This window comes from Schistocerca gregaria, chromosome 1 (assembly GCF_023897955.1).
Source record: "Schistocerca gregaria isolate iqSchGreg1 chromosome 1, iqSchGreg1.2, whole genome shotgun sequence".
NCBI lineage: Eukaryota > Metazoa > Arthropoda > Insecta > Orthoptera > Acrididae > Schistocerca > Schistocerca gregaria.
This window is the reverse complement of record NC_064920.1, coordinates 767,586,287-767,609,592: the sequence shown is the minus strand read 5'-3', so window position 1 is coordinate 767,609,592 and position 23,306 is coordinate 767,586,287. Positions and strand designations below refer to the sequence as shown.

Genomic DNA, 23,306 nt, shown 5'->3' with positions numbered 1-23,306 from the left:
TTGACACAGTGTCGTTTCAGTTGCCTGAGACTGCAGTCGTGTGTGTGTGTGTGTGTGTGTGTGTGTGTGTGTGTGTGTGTGTGGTGTTGACGATGCCTTAATGGCTGAAAGCTTTATTTATTTGTGACAGTCTTTTTGTTGTGCCTATCTGAGAATCTCCGCTATGTGGTGAGTAGTCGCTTTCCTTTTCATAATATTGTTACATTCCATCCCGAATTTTCCATTGTTTCATCAAATTATTATATTTAATATACAGTTTAAGGAGATGATGGGAGGTGGATGAAAAATATTCCTTGGTATCACAACAGGAAAGAGAAATTAATGAAAATAAAATCACAAACAGATGATTTAATGGAAATAAGATGTTCATTGAAGTTCACATACACTACATACTAATAAGACAGTGTGAAGAAACTGCTTAATTCAGAGTCAGAGTCAGTGGAACTATCAGTGTCACTGTTCATATTGACAAATATTATCAAGTCTTCAACACACTGTTGTAACACATCCTCATTGTTTCATGCTTTTTGTATCACTCCTTTCACATGATCTGTTACCTTTTGCAAGTCTTCTGGTGTAACTTTTTCAACTGCCTCCTCAAAAGCCATTCCACTTTGGTCAACATAAACCTTTTTTTGATTTTCCACAGCAGTATGCTGTTTAACAAGAGCCGAAATCAATTCTGTTTGCATTGAAGTGACACTAGTAGGTAGGCACTCTGAGCACTTTATGTCCACTGTAGTTTCATCTGAATTGTAAACTGGGTTCTTTGGATTGTGTTGCAACTAGTTCTAGTAATTCTGCTCTTACTGTCAAACCCTATCTTATGTTTCTCAAGTCAGCAAACAATGTTGTTTTTCTTCATTGCCTTTGTGGACTCCTTGTCTTGTATAACCAAATGATATAGTGTTATCCATGACAATAATAGAGTTTTCTGTTGTGACTGGAACACAGTGTCTTCAGAGCATTTCGCGAAAGTGTTGTGATTATATCTCATTGTGCTAATCTGAGGTCATGTTCGGAGTGAATAGAGGAGACAATTAGGAATAAAAGCTTTTGAATTTCCAGCATGTGCTAAATTATTCTTTTTCCTCTGCTGATTGGAGCTGACATACTGCCACTGATGGTGTCATCTGTCCAGCCTTTTCTTAAACTGTGTCCTGCAATCATGTGTTTCATCAAGCGAAATTTGTTTCTGCCAATTCTCTAAGAAAGCAGTATTGCTAGGCTGGAATAAATTGGTGTTCAATTAATAACTTGCAGCCAGAAACGGATTTGTAACAAAATTTGAACTTTTTCATGACTCAAAACGGGGATAATTTACTACCCTGCATAGGTCTGCTGCTACAAGGGTAGCATGTTGTTTTTGAGTGTTGGGTAACCTTCCTTGAATATTATGACAAATTGAGTCTTCCTGATAAAACTCAAGGTTACTGACCATACTCTTCCCAGGTGTCTCCAAGATAGATGACATGTCTAATTCTTCTGTTGTGAATTTCTCCTTGCAGATCCATTTCAGTGGTCATTCTATGATTTGTAGAGGGGCTGCAGTTTGCTCCAACACTTATTCAAAGGAAGCAAGGTGTACCTGCATCTCTCTCTCTCTCTCTCTCTCTCTCTCTCTCTCTCTCTCTCTCTTTCTTTTTCTCTTTCTCAATTCATGCAAATGACTGTGTATAACCACACAATGTCTGACACTTTTTGAAAGTTCCTTAGGAGTGTTCAGCCTAGGTTTGCCTCTTTCGACTACTTTCGTCATATATCATAAGGCACGTGAAGCTGAATCACCCAAATCTCTTACTGCAATGGCTCGCTGGGGACTGGCTGACACAATGCTTAAGGCAGCACAGCACAGTGAAAGTGGCAACGCAGTGGGAGCCAACAGTGCTAGGTTCCTTTTGGTTTATGGGTGGTGGGAGCCTTGAAGCCTGCTACCTGTCGAGTAACAGCTTAAAATGGTCTATAGTAGTGACAGCTTTGAGCTGAGGCCTCAGACTTTCATCTGTGAAGAGCTGAACTGTAGGTTTTGTAAGCTGTTGCTGTGCTTGCCAATGGAAGAGTGTAGTGCACTGTTTAATATATGATTCTTTGTGGAACACTGTCATCATGTGACTAAATATAATGCAAGAAGACCAGAATATTACAATTAACTATCAATTATTGTTATGCCTTACTTGAACCGGAACATGAACAGTATGAGGGAATATTAGATACACCATCTGTGAACTTCCCCAAATGCATGGCATACAGCGGAATGGCCGTTAAGAAAACAGCAAGGCACATGAATACCATCATGCCTGAAGTACTGAATCACCTTTGGAGACAATGGTGCACTCTAAGATAAGATACTGAGATTACTATGAGTAATTCACAAATGAAAGTTCTTGGTATCGTAGATTGATAACTGGAGCAGGGTGTTTTCCCCGACAGACTGAAATATGCCATTGTAAAACCATTGCATAAAAAGGGGGATACGTCGGATGTCAACAACTATCGCCCAATCTCTCTTCTGACAGCTCTATCAAAAATTTTTGAGAAAGTAATGTATTCAAGAGTAGCCTCCCATATTTGTAAAAATAAAGTACTAAAAAAATGTCAGTTTGGTTTTCAGAAAGGCTTTTCAACAGAAAATGCTATATACGCTTTCACTGATCAAATATTAAATGCTCTGAATAACCGGACATCACCCATTGGTATTTTTTGTGATCTCTCAAAGGCCTTTGCTGTGTAAATCATGGAATTCTTTTAGATAAGCTAAATCATTATGGTTTGAGGGGGGGGGGGGGCAGTGCACAAATGGTTTAATTCATACTTAACTGGAAGAATGCAGAAAGTTGAAATAAGTGGTTCATGAAATGTTAATACAACAGCTGATTCCTCAAACTGGGGGGCTATCAAGTACGGAGTCCCACAGGGTTCGGTCTTAGGTCCTTTACTGTTCTTGATATACATTAATGACTTACCATTCCATATTGATGAAGATGCAAAGTTAGTTCTTTTTGCTGATGATACAAGTATAGTAATAACATCCAAAAACCAAGAACTAAGTGATGTAATTGTAAATGATGTTTTTTACCAAATTATTAAGTGGTTCTCAGCAAACGGACTCTCTTTAAATTTTGATAAAACACAGGATATACAGTTCCGTACAGTAAATGGCACAACTCCAGTAATAAATATAGACTTTGAACAGAAGTCTGTAGCTAAGGTAGAATTTTCAAAATTTTTAGGTGTGTCCACTGATGAGAGGTTAAACTGGAAGCAATACATTGATGGTCTGCTGAAACGTCTCCTGAGTTCGGCTACATATGCTATTAGGGTTATTGCAAATTTTGGTGATAAGAATCTCAGTAAATTAGCTTACTATGCCTACTTTCATTCAGTGCTTTCGTATGGTATCATATTCTGGGGTAATTCATCGTTGAGTAGAAAAGTATTCATTGCTCAAAAACGTGTAACCAGAATAATTGCTGGAGTCCACCCCCAGTCATCCTGCAGACATCTATTTAAGGATCTAGGGATCCTCACAGTAACCTCACAGTATATATATTCACTTATGAAATTTGTTGTTAATAATCCAGCCCAGTTCAAGAGTAATAGCAGTGTGCATAGCTATAACACCAGGAGAAAGGATGATCTTCACTATGCAGGGTTAAATCTGACTTTGGCACAGAAGGGGGTAAATTATGCTGCCACAAAAGTCTTTGGTCGCCTACCAAACAGCATCAAAAGCCTGACAGATAGTCAACCAACATTTAAAAATAAATTAAAAAAATTTCTAGATGACAACTCCTTCTACTCATTGGCTGAATTTTTAGATATAAATTAAGGGAGGGAAAAAACTAACTTAAGCATTAGTGTCATGCAATATTTTGTGTAATGTAATATCTTCTACACACATCTTTCTTTAACCTGACACGTTCCACATCATTATGAAGTGTCGTATTCATGATCTATGGAACAAGTATTAATCTAATCTAATCTAATCTGTCCATCTCTTTAGCTGAGTTGTCAGCACGTCTGCCTACCATGCACTGGGCCCAGGTTTGACTCCTGGCTGGGTCAGAGATTTTCTCCACTAAGAAACTGGTTATTGGGTTATCTTCATCATCATTTCATCATTGTTAGCAAGCAAGTCACCCAATATGGCATCAACTGAAAAGACTTCCATCTCAGCGGCCAAACTCCCTTAGTTGGGGATTCCTGGACATCAGTGCAATATGATCATTTCATTTGATTCCTAACTGTCTTGTTCCACTAAAAGCTATATTTATTTAGTATACAGTGAATACATGTGTAGAGTCCACCACAAAATGATGATTTCTTTTCTGCTTAGTGACAAAGACAGCTGCCTCCAATCTTGGGGCTGTTAGAAAGAAAGTATAGGGCTCAGAACCCTTCTGAATCAATTTTAGAATGTTGTTTGACTGTAAAAATCACTACCAATAAAATAATAAAGCAAATATTTTGAGATTCCATGAAAATCGTATTCTACTTGGCAGTTAATGTTTGGTGATAGTTGCTGTTTAATTATTGTTTTTGTCAGAAATGTGGACACTTTGGGTATAATGGGTCAACTCATCTGATGATACAGTGATGTGGTATTAAGTTCTGAGGCAACAGCGCTTATGTTTTCAGTGGCAACACTATGCACTTTGAGTCTATGGCCTGCCAGTTCAGCAAATGTCTTAAAAGAGGTTGCATTTCGTGGGTGTCACTCGAAAGGTGTTTCCTCTGTAATATTTACAGCAGCTTATCCTAGATAGTATAACTTTTCTTTAACCTGCATGGATTGTTAGGGAATTTATGTTCAGTTGCCTTCTATAGAAGCAGCTGATAAATGTGCTCCTCATTTGATGTGTGATATGCCATATGAGGTTTGATTTAAGTGGCTCACACTTGAGATTTTGTTGTAGGTGTCACTAATTTAACTTATTTAGCTCATTCGGAGCTGTTCTACATCTTCTGCTTTTCTCTGGACAAACATGCTCTTGAAAGAAAGTAACAAAGAAAAGTGTAAAACAGTTTTCATTCTCATGCTATAGCACTTATCAAACCTCCATGACATATTAAAGACAGAAGTCGTTTAACAGTATTATGGTATCAAAAAATCCTTTGCGACAGTTGTTTTAACCAAGGCACTGTATTTGGTAATGTGAAAGGTTATGCTACACATAACATTTCATATAAAAATGTTGCCAGAAACAGTTGAAACAGTTTCTGAATACAACAGAAGTGCAGCAGATGTAGATATTGCAGTTCAGACAGGACATAATACAGTGAGACTATATTCTCAGTATGTTGGAACTGTTTAGTCACCACATGTGAGGTGATATGTAGTAACTGAATTGAAGCTCAGTCAGAATAAGATAGCCATGTGGTCAGAATTTAATTTTGGAGCTGCTACTACTAAAAAGTTGCAGATAGCCTGTGCTGATGCAGAATTCACAAGAGAGAACAAACTTCTCCCAGAAAGAAGGCCTCCGGAGTGTGTGTCGGGCTCCGCTAACTGAATGAGAAGTCAATCTTTCTGCTATGCTTATTGTTGTATGCATTGCTCTTCTATTGAGAATTACAGGTCAGCAAGTGGATATATTAATGATGAGTATTTTGAAAGAGATAATATAGTTTGCAAATACTTAGAATTTGGGTGCAGTTATGTGAAGTTTGGACTGTTAAAATATTTGTTTGTTCGTTGCACTCATTTACTACAAAAGGCTTTGGTTATCTCATGCAAAATTAAGATATTATTGTAACTGTTGCTGAAAATAAAATAGCTTTTGCTCAGTGTAGAACAATAATCTCTACCAGTCACAATAGAAGGTGATTTTATTTAATGCATGACTGGTTTCGGACTTGTACCTATCTTCAGGTGGTTTACATTCAGTTACATGTTTCAGTGTTCAGTGTTTAAGCCGTTTAAATAAAATACAAATAATGTGACGAAGACTAAATTGCTAAGTGACATGTGTTGTAAGTTGTTAGAGTACTTACTTACAGCTGGACTATCCATCCACAACATTTCCACTTACATTCATCACATTTTTCACAAAAATATGCCAATTTTTTTACATGTATTCTGTGTAACATTCACCATGGTGATTATTGGTACTTCCGCTGAGATACTTTGGAAAAAATGTGGTGAATGTAATATGGAAACAACATGGATACTCCATCTATATGTAAGTACTATATAATATTTCATAACACATGTCACTAACAACTTCCAGTTGTTTCAGATGGATCTGTTTGGTCATTGTCACATTATTTGTTTTTTATTTAAACAGTGATCTCCAACATTGAGCATCAGAATATGTAATCAAATGTTAACCATGTGAAGATGGACACAAGCCCGAAACCGATCCTGCATTAAAGAAAATCATCTTGTACTGTGGCTAGTTGCAGTTATTATTCTGCACCCTATAAGGGAACAGTCACAGAGTTCAACTGTGTCCATTATGAATAAAACTCGCTTAACTTCTCTTTCTTCCCAAGCTATCCAGTTTATTAAATTGTGTATGTAACAATATAATTTATAAGCAACAGATCTGACTACACTGTGTGTCAGGTTAATGTGACATGTATAGCAGTTATCAAGAATGTATCTGGTTAGTGCAGCTTTCCAGGTGGAAGTGTCAAGGCACTCTTCATTGGTACGATTTATCTTTACCTGTGCTAAACATGCAGGAAAGTTGGGCTGTATTCCACTGTTTGTGAATTCTGTTCACATGTTTCAAAATTTCAAAATAATTTGTTGTTTGAGCAATGTGTGTGTTCTTTCGTAGGGATCGCCGAGATGGAATGAGTCGTGAAGGTTCTGGTCGAGTTGCAGTTTTAAAAATTACTGGTTTGGTGCGCAGCTACACCCTCGAGTGCAATTACAACACTGGACGTTTGGTGAATATACTTCCATCATGTTCTCGAGACAATACAAAATCACCACCTGCACATGTGATACCACCAAAATATACACCACATATTTTTGAAGAGGTAAGTTCTTAATGATTTAAGTTGTATTCTTGCACAACCAATAAATAAATGTGAACCATGCTTATCTTCCACATTTGAAGCAATACTGATGTTTTACTAGCACAGAATGGCAGTATTTTCACATCTTAGAGAAAATTCATGTTGTCTGCCATTACAAAGAGAACACACAGATATTAATCCAGAGGAAAGGGCTGTGTTTCTTTACCTGTACTTGAAGATTCCGTTCTAGTGTACTGAGTAACACAATGTGCTAAATTCATACAAATTGTACAGATACCTTGTCTTTGTGATAAATAAGTCTTTACTATGTCCGTGAAGATAAATGGCACAGAATCAAGAGTTAACACCTCTGAAAATTTGACAGAGAAACTGTGTGTTTTTGTGGGATACTGATATCAGTAACAGCAGTCTATAAGGTAATATGCTATGAATGGAATAGGAACCATGTACTATGTGTGCAAACACTAGGTCCATAACGATGTTCTATCTTCCTGAAAGAGTACTTTGTTGTATTTTAGGCCCACCAGGATGGTGTGTATAAATACAGTTCATGCAGTGATGGGTCTGTGGGAGTATAGATGGTTTGCCAAGAACCATCCAGCATGTTCAAAGTGAGCTGGCAGCTGTCTACTAGTGTTGGTGCCTGTGGTCTAAAGAAAAGTGCACATCCGTTATCCTGATTGCAAATGAAAAATTGCGTCATGTAAGCAGGCATTGCTTACTGTACAGTTATGAGAGGGAAAATTAGGATCAATTTTGTGTCCAGGATATCAGCTAAGGCTTTGAGACAAAAATTTCCAGAAGCTGAATCAGAGTAAAGTTTCTGCTCAACAAACACCCATTTTACATCTCATTACTATGCAGCCAAGTGTAATGGTACAGTGAAAGACCTGTTTGGGACCAAGCATAGAAACTCAGCCTCTGATATCTCCCAGGGTCTTGAAGGGGGTTGCAGTTCCCATACTGATTCTTGTCTGCCACCACACCTGTCTAACACAGAGGGGTTGTGTGACAGGGGTTAATCAAGAGCACTAAGTCTCTATCAATGTCAAAGGGGCTTCATGTACCATAGCAGATTAATTATGCATCCAGACAAACTTTGGTTATCTGGTTGGTTGGTTGATTGATTTGGGGGAGGGGACCAAACACTGAGGTCATCAGTCCCATTAGATAAGCGAATGATGGGGAAGGAAGTTAGCCGTGCCCTTTAAGAAACCATTCCTGCATTTGTTAGAAGTGCATTAGGGAAATCATGAAAAACCTATATCAGGATGGCCGGATGTGGACGCCACCTCGCTCGACCTGGATGAGCTTTTATTCATGGTTACCCCTCAAGGCATTAGCAGTCAAAGTGGTTTCCACAATCCTGTTACTCAAATGCTTGATTGAGGTATCTCCCTCCTGTTCTCTTACACCCCTGCCCTCCTTGAAGTCCCTAGATGTATGAACACAAACCAGCACCGAAGGCCTTCCGCAGGTTGCTGTGTATCTGATAACACCCAAACCTCTAATGAGCAACTGGCTTCAGATATCCAAGAATGTGGGCTGATCAGATTAAGAGATAAAAGAAATCCATGTTCATCACATATGGAAGTTTCCTGTTGCTGAAGATTCAATAGTTGCTTATGAAATCAAGAAAATATGTGCAAATGTACATTTCAGTAGAGTGTTAGTGACATACACTTCCTGTATGATTTTCCTTCCAGCAGGTGTGTCAGTTTATTTTAGTTTTAATTATAACTGAAAAAGTTGTGTGTTAGGATGCAACATAGCTCAAGTGTAGAACATACAGTATATGACCAGTAAAATAACTAATGAAACAAAATGAAGAATTAGCTAAAAAGAATAGTTTCACCAGAAATTACAAAATGCATATTCTTTTTTCCAACAGATAATACTAAAGCTACAAAAGTTATCAGACCACTGAAAAACAAAAACACAAAGGGCCTAGATGGAATATTTGCAAAAGTAATCGGACACTACTTGCAGTATCTGGTAAAGCCTTTGACAGTCTTAATAAACTTGGTAATAGAGAAGGGTCTGTTCCCAACGTGTGTGAAAAAGAGTAAGGGAATGCTGATTTATAAAGGTACTGACAAGGGGGATCCACCCACCTTATAAGAAATTGTAGAAACAGCTGTAGAAAAACAGTGTTATAAAATGTACAAAAAAGAATATCCTAGATTAAGTACAGCAAGGATTTTGGAAAGGAAAGTCTACAAATACAGCTGTGGCAGGATTTGTGGCACACATGATCAGAGCATTAAAAGATTAAGAGAAAATTTGTTGTGTATTCATGTATCTCTTAAAAGCCTTTGACAGTTTACTGCTGTGGCAGGATTCATGGCACACATGATCAGAGCATTAAAAGATTAAGAGAAAATTTGTTGTGTATTCATGTATCTCTTAAAAGCCTTTGACAGTTTACTCATAGATCAACTTCATAGATTATGGTATGAGTGGGAATGCAGGCAGTTGAATAAAACCTGTATACATTATCATATCCCACATTGATCCAGTGCATTTAGCTCTTCACCACATGTTGTAGCCCTTGGTTGTGACATTTGATGCCAAACTGCTTATAACACACTATTTTGCAAACTTGGGCCAAGTATAACGCTCTCACAAACTACTAGTGTTACCCTTTGGGAGGAATTTTAGTTGTTTTGACCATGTGTTTACCTAATGGACAGCGGGTATCGAACAATAATTTAGTATATATGGCAGTCAATAGGAAACTTAACAGGCTTTACTTTGAGAGTAATGAAAGTAGAGAAGTGCATACAAATGAAATAACAAATGCTCACCAGCCTAACTAGGCATAATAATTTGAAAAATTATGTTAACACTCCCTTTGAATAGTGCTTTGGATGCACACGTCTTCAGCGCGAACTAATTTATAGGTAGCAGTAGTTACCATTTACACAAACCAGTAATCATGGGAAGCTAAATAGAACACTTTTTATACTCTCATTTTTAGTAATGACACAGATTTCTTTTATTAGCAATGAAAATCCCAATTATCTTTCTTGTAAGAGAAGAATATGGTGGGGACCCATAAACTGATACTGTCTCTCCAGGCAAATTCTCCGATTATTATTTCAGAACCAAAGTGCAGTTCACTGATATTGATTCCTAACCTCACTTGGAATGGTTTATATTTTCATTCTTTAAAGCAAATTACTCACAGTTAACCTCAGAAAATAGTTCATGTTAACAATCAATGCTAAATTACTTTTCGTATAAGTTCAATTTATGTGCCTTTTTCATCGCCTGAGAAGCAGGTATTTTAGATAGAAACATTTATACCCTTTGGCACTGAACTTTTGCACATTTAATTACGAAACCAAATCACTATTTAGTTAGAAACAGGATACTCGGCTTCTGCACATTTAGGATGGGATCCTGCATTGGTTCATGATTAGGATAAATTTAAGGTTCAAACACAGGTTTATAGCAATTGAATTATTGTTGAAAAACACTCACACAAATATACTGGTCCACGCCATAATATATATCTGTGTTCCTGAAGTTGGCAGAGCAGTGGCGCAATAGTAATGGCGGGCAATATGGCAGCTAACTGGTCTCACACTCTTGATGTTGAATGCTCTTTCTTCTTGGCACGGATTTTTCTCATTTTAGAGCCGTTCCATAATACCAAGAGCACCATGCAACAGCCAAACCACAAATTTCCATATAAAGCGACTTCTAAATGCCTCACTTGGCACCCTTGATGTTTACCACACATCGGCTAGCCACTGACTGCGTAGCGTTCCCACCAAGTAGCCGCCCAGATAGACTGCCAAAACCACCTTTTACCATGTGCCAAGCGACTTCTGGAGTGGAGCGGTTCCCTACAGCTTTTATACTTCACAATACAAGTTCCCTAAGCATGAACCAGCTTCCAATATATAAATTCTCTTTTGTGAACAAACATATATTATGAAATTTCACTATTTTTAAACATTCTTTAGTTTTTGCAATACATACATTACAAACTTTAACTTTCCTCTCACAAATCAGTGACCTTAATTAGTAAAGAACAACCACTTCATAGTTGTTGTTGAAAAACACTCTCACAGATATACTGGTCCACGCTATAATATCAATATTGCTATTACACGCTTTTCAGAAATTCCTACTACAACTAAAGAAGAGGTAACTGCCTGGTCACATCCATCAGTTTGACCTGTATGTAACCTGCCATTGGCTTATTATGACAGTTGTGAAGTAGATAATACCTCAATGCCATTAGGCCATGCTGACTATCCCAGTAGTATTGTCTCATTATATAATAGAGATAACACAAAGGGACTGCGCTGATAATGGTTTAAAGATGGTTATTTTGCATAGCTCTACTAGGCTAATAATTCTTTTGCTGAGTTATTGTTGCATTTGCCCCCTAATTTATAACCAAGGAAGTTGCACAGTGATTAAGATGCTGTAGTTTCATTTGAGAGAAACAAGGTGTAAATCCCCATCCATCCAAATTCAGATAATGACCACGGGGTGAGCAGGATGTTGAACCCCTTTCTTTCTTTCCTTCTTTCCTTTTTCCTTTTCCTTTCTATATATGTTGCAAGTCAGGTAGAATAGTTTTGTCATGCTCATTTCTCCCAAACACCTCAAGTCTGAGGAAATGTCACCAAGTTCAGGTGCTTTACTTCAACTTAGATCTTTTAATCCTCTGTCAGATTCTTCCCACAGTATCACATATCCATATTATCTTTATTTAGTTCCTCTTCCCTTTCCATAATATTATCTTCAAGTTTTTGTCCTTTATAAAACCCTTCTAGATACTCCCTCAACATCTGAGCCATTCTTTCTTTGCTTAATACTAGCTTTCCATGTGAACTTTTGATGTTCACATAGTTGCTTCTCTTTTCTCCAAAGGTTTCTTTAATTTTCCCCATAAAAGGCATGTATCTCTCCCATAGTCATGCATGCTTCTACAGTTTAGCATCTCTTTTCTGTCAGTTTTTTTAGAGTCTATGTTCACCTTTGAGCACGTCATTGCTGCATTTTTACAGTTTCTCTTTTCATCAGTTAAACTTACTATCTCTCATGTGTTAGCCATGGTTTTCATTTCACTTGTCTTTTTATCTAGTTGTTGCTCTTCTGTCTTCACTATTTCACCTCTCAGAGCTACACATCTATGTATCATTGTATTCCGTATTCCGTCTCCTGTTTTAATTGACTTTACCAAATGCTCCCTTTGATACTCTCGACAACCTCTAGTGCTTTCATATTAGTGAAGTCCCATCTCTTTAATTTCTTACTTTTCTACAATTTCTTCAGTTTCATACCATTGTTCATAAGCACTAAATTAAGGCCAGAATACGCATCTGCTCCTCAAAATTTTTTGCAGTTTCAAATCTGGTTTCTTTAATTGTGGTGATATAACCAGTGTGAAACATCTGAATGTCTGCAAGTAGCTTCCATGTGTATAGCATTCTTTCATGGTTGTTAAACCAAGTATTACCAATCATTATATTGTGCTGTGTTCAAAATTCTAGCAGATGCCTCCGCCTTTCATTCCCTTCCCTCAGTCAATGTTCTCATACTATTTTTCCTTCCTCTCATTTTTCTACTGCTAAATTTCAGTCCTCTGTCACAATTAAATCTTCACCTTCTGTAACATATGAACAGTTTCTTTCATTTCATCATTCATTCTTCTGCCTATTCACCATCTGTGGAGATAGTAGGTGTATATACTTGTACTAATGTGGTAGGTGTTAGCTTTGTAACTATCTTGGTTCTGATAATGAATTCTGTATGCAGTTCATAATAGTTCACTCACATCCCTATTTTCCCATTCAGTATTAAACCTATTCCTGCATCACCCCTCTCTGGATTTGTGTTGATAACTCTATACTCACCTGACTATTTTCAAAAAGCTTATTTACATCTTGATTGTGGATGGAAGTAAATTTTTATGTTACTGACTGTACTATGATCACTACAGCTTAGTGATGATGCCATCATTTCAGCTCCATTTCTCTTCTCAATCTAACCTATCTACCTGATTAATGGATGTAATATTTCACACTTCAACCTGTAAAATGCTGTGTTTATTTTTCTGTTGACACCATCTTCCTAACTGGTCTGAAAGATGTGAATGGGGGCAGTTTTACCTCTGGAATATTTTACTTAAAAGGGCCATCCTCATTAAGCCATTGGGTAGAGTGGCAGCTCCTTGGTAAATTTTTGGTTGTTGTTTCTCCGTGTTTCTAACTATGCCACGGCACCAACATAGTCATCTTGACTAATATTGCCAGGCCAGATAAGTCAACCATCCTTCTGAGTGCTGGAACTATTGAAAAGCCTGCTGATCCTCGTCAGCAACCCTGTGTTAGTCAGATACCCCTTTGTTGCAGCTGCACCTACAGTCTGGCTGGCCATATTGTTGAGGCACACAAGCCACCCCGCTGTGACATGGTCCACACTTCCTTAATTCAAATGTGCTTCATCTGTAAAGATCTAATTTTCAATGGGATATTAAACCCTAATGTTCTTTCTTCCTTTTTGAATGTCCATGTTCTCAAAAAGCTGGTTACATTTCTTTCATGTATTAGTAACAAAGATTTTATAATTCATGCTCAAATACAACCAAATTTGCTTTTACACATACTAGTGTCACTGACATACATTTGGTAGCATACCAGTACCTTGGACATTGGTTTACACAACTAATTTGATGTCTTGGTATTGAAACGTGTTTTATGCAGGCAACTTTTTGTTGTCATTAGAATACTACAGTGGTGTACTGGATTAGTTATCCATGGTGATACTGTGAGTGGCAAGCTACATGTCTATGCAGGAGCTGATTATATGCAAATACTAATTGCGTATGTCTTCTGGAGTTTTAGTTCTACAGCTACTTCAAAAGAATGCTACCAACTCTATTGTATAGGCAAATTATGAATAATTAAATTATTTGTCATTGATTGCTATGTAATGCACTTAACATGTCATCTGAATAAGAAAGTGATCACAATATGGAGGAATTGAAAACAGTATTAGAAAGATATGCACTGCTAACATGCAGTGAATAAGTAGACATGTCAGAATTGCGTGCAATAAGTGTATGGTTAACCATGATGTGACAGCCTGTACTCATATGATCTTTGGTGTGTGCAAACTGTGCATGTAGGTGACTCTGATTTCATTATCTTCTTAAATAAAAATGCAAACAAAAGAAGTATACTTGTATATTGACATGTATTGGTGCATATGTCTCCCAGAAGAATAATGCATGAAGCTTACAGTAATTACTGCTGTTGAAAGATCTCTCCCAAGACCCTCAGAAATTCTGATCAATTGTGAAGGCTGATCAATTGTGAAGGCTGGCACTTTCATAAAATTTAGTGTCATGCACTATTAGCAGGAGACGGACCAAAATAAATAATAGCAAAATGCTAGCTAAAAATGTGGAATTCTGTTTTCAAATGTTTCTTTGCTTACAAAATGGAAGGATATTGCTACCATTTATTTTTCATATTTCTGCAAAGATGAGTGTAACAGCAGTCAGTGTGAGTAGTGTTGGAAAACAGATCAGTAAAACTTTACAAGCCCTGCAGCCAGAGGGCTTCCTGTTAGGTTGTTAGATTCTGTACTAATTTCCCAGGACAGCAGATTACCTGTCAGATTCTATAGTAATTCTGGGCAGGTTAGCTACACTGTGGACTGTAATTTAACAAATATCTCTTTAATATCCTGCAAAAGGCCATGTATATGAGTAAAGTAAGCTAAGAAGTATTTACCAGTGTAAGTAGATCTGCACGAGTCATAATTAGTTGTTAGTATCCTATACAAAAGGAGCCTGCAGTGATTGCTTCTGCCAGTTATATACAGTATAATTTGACTCATTCCATGGTTTAGCTCATGATGGAATTTATGGAACACAATGTTTAAATAAATTTAGAGAATCTGAAGTTATACTGTTCACTAAATGTAAGATTGAATTAGTAAGTGTAAGAATGAATGTCTTACACTGCACAATTAATGAATTATAGTTAGAAACAGCCATGTCTTAAAAATACCTGGGTGTAACAATGTTTAGAGATTATATAAAATCCATTGAAGGTAAAGCAAATGGAAGTTATCTACTTACCAGCAGGATACTGGGAAACTGTAGTACACCTACAAAAGAAAACAATTGCAAAATACTGGTATGGCTCTGTTCATGAGGTCAAGAAGATTGAAGATAGCAGAGTCTAAGTTGATGTCATGTTTCTTGATATCTGGAAAGTCTGTCAAACTACATCATCATTGGCTAAACAAAATAGACACTTAAAAAATATTGCAAACCAAATGTGAATTAACTGAAAACTTTCTAGCCAACAAAACACAGTGTGCCATTCTTAAATGAGGGATATCGTCAGACGTAACATTGGCATCCACTGTATCTCTAGGAAATATGATAAATTCGATTTTGTTCACGATACTTCTAAACAACCTAACAGTCAATCTTTTTAGCTCTCTGAGGATACTCACAGATAATGCAGCTGTACACAGAGAAAGGACAGAAAACTATTTTGAAATGCCGTAATACTTGAAGATAATCAGTACTTGATGCACTTGATGCAAAGACTAGCAGATTATCTGTCACACAAATAAATGGAAAATAAATAAACAAGTAGAAAAAATACTTTACATTAGAATAAATGGCAAATTATTGGTCTCAGTCACTGCCTGTAAGTATCTTTGAGAATCTGTCTGAAGTGATTTGTTGTTGAATGATCATATAAATCCAACTGTAGTGAAGACAGATGTCAGACACATTTATCTGAAGATTCCAAGGAAATTTAATTCATCTACAAAATCCATGGTCAACCCACCTCTTAATTACTGGCTGTTGATTTGGGACCCTTATCAAGCTGGATTGATGGAAACTATAGAGAAGTTCCAAAGGGAAACTGTTTGCTGTATCATGGGTTTGTTTAGTCAGCTCAAGTGTTTCTGGAAAAAACTCAATAAAGTTGAATAAGTGAGGCTACAAGAATAGTGTTGTGATCTGCAGAGAGGCTTACTTTCAAAATTCCAATAACCTACAGTTGCATATGACTCAAGAAATGTATTACATTCTCCAACTTAAATTTTGCATAATGATCACAAGGAAAAAATCAGAGACACAGAGTGGAGGGGGGAGGGGGGGGTTAAAGACTGCCTTTCTACTCCTGTACTGTCCTACAAAGGCATACATAGAAAAAGACAAGACCTCACTTTCAGAGTGAAAACTGTGTCTTGCTACATACTGACTGCAAAGATAAACCTGTACCAATCTACCAATGACATCTTGCACAGATGTGTACAACCAGGCATTGTTCCCAGTTTCCTTGTGTGATTGGAACATTAAGAAACCTAAATATATATGATGCAGTGAAAAATACCCTCTTTGAGCTATATTAAAACAGTCTGCTTACACTGGCACCTGCAAAAGCAATGGCTCATTGTGTTTTGGTCTAAGAAGCCCTGATAGTAGGTACTCACATTAACTTCTTCAAACTCTGAATGTCTTCAGATTTTATTGAATCTGTTTATAATTGGGAACATATAGGCAGCACTGACTCAATGTGAAAAGGAAATTCATACATCCCATAATAAGTGATAAATATTCACTTATTTGCTAATAAACTGTCTATTCACTTATTTCAGCAGATACAACTGATATTCTTCAAAGCCCTCTTGTGACCTTGGTGCCTGCCTGCTGTCAGTATACTCCAACTATGTATAATTAACAAGGTCTGACACTGTCCAAGAAGGTTCCAAAGCCCAGCCAGTCCACATAAAGTCGAAAACTGAGTGCCATATAAACTTAGTGCAGGTTGTGTACAAAAGTAATCTAAGTGCACCACACCCTCAAAATAGTTAAGAGTCCAAAATCATATGGAAATTGTTGAGAGTCTGAATTGTTCAAATAACTTTCCCCACTCATCGCAATGAAACGGGTCACTGTAGACTGCTCTCCAAGATTGTCCAGTAGAGACTGCCCTGCACATGTGCACCACTGGCTTATATGGCCATTCGAATACTGAATACTGTTGCTACCGCCTACCAAAGTCTCATTTGGTTGCTTACTTAAATTTATTGTACATAATATTGGATTCAGACCTATCAGTAGGGGCAACGTTTGGCCAAGCATCTGGCTACGTAGCCACAATTTTGATGTAGCATTGAATAATTATTGAAAAAATGAAATGTTTTTCTGTCTTATTAATCTAATAACAAAGAAAACATTATTATTTACTATGCAATACGCTATTGTTCTTGGCAGTGGCAGCTGGTTATCATGTGCTAATATGCTGTAGTAGCACACTGTAAATATCGCACTAAAAGTTTGCCATTTCTCTTCGAATGAAGCCAGAAATTGCACTAAAATTATGCTATTTCTCTTTGAGTGCCACTGGAAATTAGACTAAAATCACACTGTTTTTATTTGAATGTGTGCTGGTATGTCCATAAAATGGGAAAAAAGATGCTTTTTATTGCTCTCTTCATGACAACTAGAAACAAGTGTCAAGTGCTGAAATTATGGTCATCTGTGCTAAGATCAACTCAGAGAAGGGACACAGCTGCCTGTTTCGACTGTACATTCTCTGATGTGACATCATTCCTTCCTGCACTGAGAGTGCCATGTGGGTCACAGCACCAGGTCAATCTTTTCCTTTGAAATTGTTTGTAATGTGTTATACGAGTGTAGATTATGAAGGATTTTTCAGGGGCTGTTGCAAAAATGGCTCTGTGGGTGAATGGTTAGCTGCAGTGACTTTTAATGTATTGGCCTGTGTTCAATCCCCACTCCTCCCATTGTTAAACAGTTATTTGTAAAATTTTAAGTATATTTAAACACTTTAATTAAAGTGTTTGCCTTTGAATATGTCTGCTTGTGTCTGTATATGTGTGGATGGATATGTGTGTGTGTGTGCAAGTGTATACCCGTCCTTTTTTCTGTCCTTTTTCCTTTTTTCCCCCTAAGGTAAGTCTTTCCACTCCCGGGATTGGAATGACTCCTTACCCTCTCCCTTAAAACCCACATCCTTTCGTCTTTCTCTCTCCTTCCCTCTTTCCTGACGAAGCAACTGTTGGTTGCCAAAGCTAGAATTTTGTGTGTGTGTTTGTGTGTCTGTTGACCTGCCAACGCTTTCGTTTGGTAAGTCACATCATCTTTGTTTTTAGATTTTTTTTTTTACCCACGTGGAATGTTTCCCTCTATTATATTCATAAACACTTTAATTTATATACATAAAATGAATGTATTAAACATAGTTACAATTCCTGCATTTGAAAGTCAAAAGGCTACAGACGGTTGTACAAAGACGTATACAACTAAATTTAGGATGAAAGGTTTCCCCTCCCCACAGAGTGTACCACAAAAATGAATTTATTAAATGAAATTAGCATTTTCCACTGTGCTGTACTAATTTTGTTTTTGCATGACTAGTTTCAGCCTTCCAGACTGTTCTCCTGTGATTTTGTGGTTCTGCAATAGAAAGCTATGCCTCTCATATTGAAATGTCAACATCTTTAAATTTGTGTTTCCTATTCATTTTGGTTTACAAATACTGTTTTGTTGGTTTGACAGCTTGACATGTACTAAACTATTACACCTTTGTAAATGTCAAACTGTTAAACCAACAAGACAGCATTTGTGATCCAAAGTGAATAGCAAATACAAGTTTTAAAGACATCGACATTTTAATATGCAAGGCATAGTTTTCTATTGGAGAACCACAAAATCACTTGAGAATGGCATTGAAGACTGAAACTAAATTATTGCCGCAACAGTGGAAAATGCCACCTTCTTTTAGTATGAAAGTATCTCCTGTAGATGATTTTCTAAAGAGGCCCTTTTCCAGTAGCTCATAGAAGGAGAAAGAGAGATTTAAAGAATTAGTTAAATCTTCTCCAAATATAAATCTATCAACAGGAAGGCATGGGACAAGGCTCTTCAATTCAGCTCAAACTATGTGAACAGAAGGGGGTAGATGCTCCTTTCAAGTCCTTATAATATTTCGTCTGAGTGGGTCATATAGAAAGGTAAAACACACACTAAAGATTTATCCATAGAGTATGAGCAATAGATAGCAAAGTGGTTACAAGTATGGACTTGTAGTTTGGTGGTTGGGGTTCAAGTCCTGCTGGTTTCATCATTATTTTACTTTAATTTAATTTTATTCCTTGCAATGTGAAACGATTAATTATAAAATTGAAATATATTTAAACAACTCAGTTTATATAAATAAAATTAATATATTCCGTTCAGTTACTACTATTACTACCACCCTCGTAATTCAAAAGGCTATAGGCCACCGCATTGTTGCACATTCATAAAAGTCTGCGCAACCTGCATCTGATTATTGGGTTTCTGAAAGGACAGATAACCAGATTTTATGTGGTGTATGTTTATTTGACTGTGTTCTAAGCTTTGGTTCTACTTTCAGTGACTGAAATATCAATAATTCTTTTTTTTTCAATTCCAAGGTGCCAATTTTTCATGTATTTTTCTGTAAACAATGCTGCACAGTTTCAGTGCATCTGTATTCAAAGAACTACATCAAGGAAGCATAGAAAAAGGGCAGTGGTATAGTTCTTACTTGCAGACAACCAATTTCAGTCAAGTGATCATCTTCAGTTCATGGTTACAATTACACTTAAAGAAAGCTTCCTTGGTGCCAAGTACAGCAGCATCTGTCACTTATACATGAATCCCTTGTCCTATACATCTTTCTTCCAGTCACTAAATGCATGAATTGACAGTCCATTTCATTGTTCATCATACTGACTCACCAAGACAATAACAATGAAACTGGCCTTTGAGCTTGTATACCATTTTTTCTTCCTTTTTGATATACTGGCCATGATGTTTTTGGATATGTTAGGAAATGTCCTCTTGCCAGTTGAACAGTTTAGTAGGTACTGATGGTTATCAGTTTATTTCTGCGTTATTTAAGTAATCTAGATGATATGTCATCTCAGCCACTGGATGTTTTTGAGCTTTGAAGTAATTCCAGGACATCATGTTCTGTAAAATCCACAGGAAAAATAAATAACTCATTTTTGTTAATTATTTTGCCTAATTTTTCACACAGAAAATGCTTACTCTCATAATTAAAATATGAGTTTAATTTCATGTTTGGTGAGTCTCATGTCAAGTACTTATGTCTAGAAGCTACATTTTACAGCACATGACCACTATTTTGATTTTTGCATTTGTTTTTCTCATTTCAAGTGCATAAGCCCTCAAGTAGGTCAAACTGGTTTCTAATTGTATCAACAAAATTATTCTACAGCTTGTTTCACTTCAGAAAATTCATCAAACCTCCAATACAAACATCCACTTCATTACATTACACATCATTTGTAACAGGTACACAGATGACAAAATCACTGGCATATACCATTTTTCTCTTTAAATCTATCTTTGGCAAAGTTTTTTAGTCTCACACCTGGTTGCATCACAATGAGAGTAGTGCTAGTAGTTTTATTCATAGGTAGATCACTTTTATAAGGATAGGTGGACATGTCTTGCAAGAAATCTCTTGAGTGTGATGTTGCAAAAGGTCAATGATATTTACAGTATTTGATTCCCCACATAATGTCTACCATGCAACCACAAAATTGGCCTCTAATGGCAACAGGGCCACAATATTGGCTGCTACTGGCAAGAGGGGTGTGACTGGAGGTATCCAGTTGCGACTGCAGCGTGAGACTATGGAGCATACTTGAACTGCTTAGTCAATGAGTAACTCACAACAGTGCCAGTGATGTTGATACAAAGCAGAGAAATGGCAATGATAAACAAAGGCATTATATTTACATCGACAGTTGCTTTAGTTGACATGTCATCAGAAAACAACCTAAGGAATTTCACGAAGAGAGAGTGCCAGCTGAACCATTAGCATTGCTGTAATATGCGTCAGTGGGATGTGTTGTGTCATATAAGCTCGACTGTGAGGACAGTGTACGTAAGGAGTACAGTGATGATGTCACATGCTTAACAAATGCAAATGATACTGAAATAGGTGTCAAGCCATAGAGTTCATCATCGTCATTGCACAGGGAGCCACAAATCCTGCCTTCAGTGAAACATAGTAAAGGACAGTCGTCCAAGGGGTGCATACTAAGTGTAGTTTTGCACATGGAAGATCACCCACACAAAAGTAAAAAATAAATAAATAAATGAATAAAATAAAAATTAAAGAAAAATCAGTCGTGAACAGATTTGTAATAAATCCACAGCAATATGCCCTTGCAAAAGCACACTGAATTATGCTACTTTGGATTGTAAAGTGCTGTTGCAGTTTTAATCATGCTTTTTGCAAGGGTTATGAATTTATTAAGCACAACCCCCTTCCCCAACCCCACTATCTGATTTAATTCTACAGGTCATATAGGTGCAATAGTCAGCAGACATATAGAAGAGAGACTGTGATACAGTACCCTGACACTGCTCCCCTAGATGCACAATGTTGCCCTGTAGTTGAGGAGAATAATTATGAATTAGTAGGAAACTGACTGCTAGTAAACTGAAAGTAAGCAAATTTCCTTCCAGCAGCTTTTCAATAACACATTATGCCATAACACACAGTACCCACTCTGGTCCAATAGCGCAAACCGAGACCTCATTCTAGCATATAGTAATTTCCAGTTTAAGAGAAACCCCTCCCGTTGTTGTCTAATATTTGCTACACACTACTGTAGAGAGATTATTTAAGTTTTCTTCTCGAAACCAAAGCGATCAAAGAGCCATAAGCACACATATCTGCATATCAAATTGCAATAAGTATACTCTTAAAATGGTTGTGTTGTATTTCCTCAAAGAACAAGATTATTATGGAATATGGGAAATGTAAGGACATTTGCTAATGCCAATTAGTTTTTATTCATTACAGGTCAGATAGTTCCTACCCTTGTCCTTATCAACAGTTGTTTACAAGCATTTACTATAGGTTTTCATCTCAACACTAGATAAATTTGTTATTATTTGATAATAACAGTTCCAGATTTTGAGGTGATAACACTATTAAATGCTTGTATACAAGTGTTTTTACTTAGTTAGGAAGGAGAGAGAAAAATGAAATCAGAATAGCTTTGTCTTGGGCTCATAATTATTCTATGAATTGCTCAGGAGAGTATTTCCTTTTATATTCGCCTCATGTGAGCCCATCTTGAATGTGTCTCTTATAGTATATTAGCTTCTCAAGTTTTCACTGCCAGAGGGACATTCCTTGGGTGTTTCTGTGATGATCAAACTAACAGTTGGGGATGGCAGAGGAGGAGTTTGAGGTAGAGAGCTTTTGTCCATTGTTGCGCCATAGGGTGGTGGGGTTTCAGGTTCCGCTGGATAGGTCAGGAGTCCACTACACCCAACAGGCGGCTACACAGGTAGCAGGTGTTGTGTGGCGTGGACTGGGCTGTTTTTTAGGTTAAATGGCCTCAGCAAGTACAGAAAAGGCAACAGCCTCAAAGGGCGTGGGGCAAACTCAGGACATGCGGGGAACAAGCAGCAGTTGGTATTGTAATTGTAAACTGTCGAAGCTGCGTTGGTAAAGTACCGGAACTTCAAGTGCTGATAGAGAGCACCAAAGCTGAAATCATTATAGGCACGGAAAGGTGGTTGAAGCCAGAGATAAATTCTGCCGAAATTTTTACAAAGGCACAGACAGTGTTTATAAAGGATAGATGCATGCAACCAGTGGTGGCGTGTTTGTCGCTATTAGTAGTAATTGATCCTGTAGTGAAATAGAAATGTATAGTTCCTGTTAATTATTATGGGTGGAGGTTATACTCAACAACCGAGCTAGGTTAATAATTGGCTCCTTTTACCGACCTCCCGACTCAGCAGCATTAGTGGCAGAACAACTGAGAGAAAATCTGGAATACATTTCACATAAATTTCCTCAGCATGTTATAGCCTTAGGTGGAGATTTCAATTTGCCAAATATAGACTGGGACACTCAGATGTTTAGGATGGGTGGTAGGGACAGAGCATCAAGTGACATTATACTGAGTGCACTATCCGAAAATTTCCTTGAGCAATTAAACAGAGAACCGACTCGTGGAGACAACATCTTGGACATACTGATAACAAACAGACCGAACTTTCCGACTCTGTAAGTGCAGAACAGGGAATCAATGATCATAAGGCCGTTGCAGCATCCCTGAATATGGAAGTAAATAGGATTATAAAAAAAAGGGAGGAAGGTTTATCTGTTTAGCAAGAGTAATAGGAGGCAGATTTCAGACTACCTAACAGATCAAAATGAAAATTTCTGTTCCGACACTGACAATGTTGAGTGTTTATGGAACAAGTT

The 23,306-nt window shown here is 37.2% G+C and overlaps 1 protein-coding gene across 2 annotated transcripts in view; it reads left to right on the top strand.

Annotated features, from left to right (window-relative positions):
- The window catches only part of LOC126268178 (cytosolic carboxypeptidase-like protein 5), a 167,609-nt gene that overhangs the window by 130,510 nt on the left and 13,793 nt on the right, over positions 1-23,306 (top strand). For both annotated transcript variants that reach the window (XM_049973779.1, XM_049973787.1), the window contains one exon: positions 6,786-6,990. In XM_049973779.1, the coding sequence (XP_049829736.1) occupies positions 6,786-6,990 (205 nt within the window). The remainder of the gene's footprint in view (positions 1-6,785; positions 6,991-23,306) is intronic.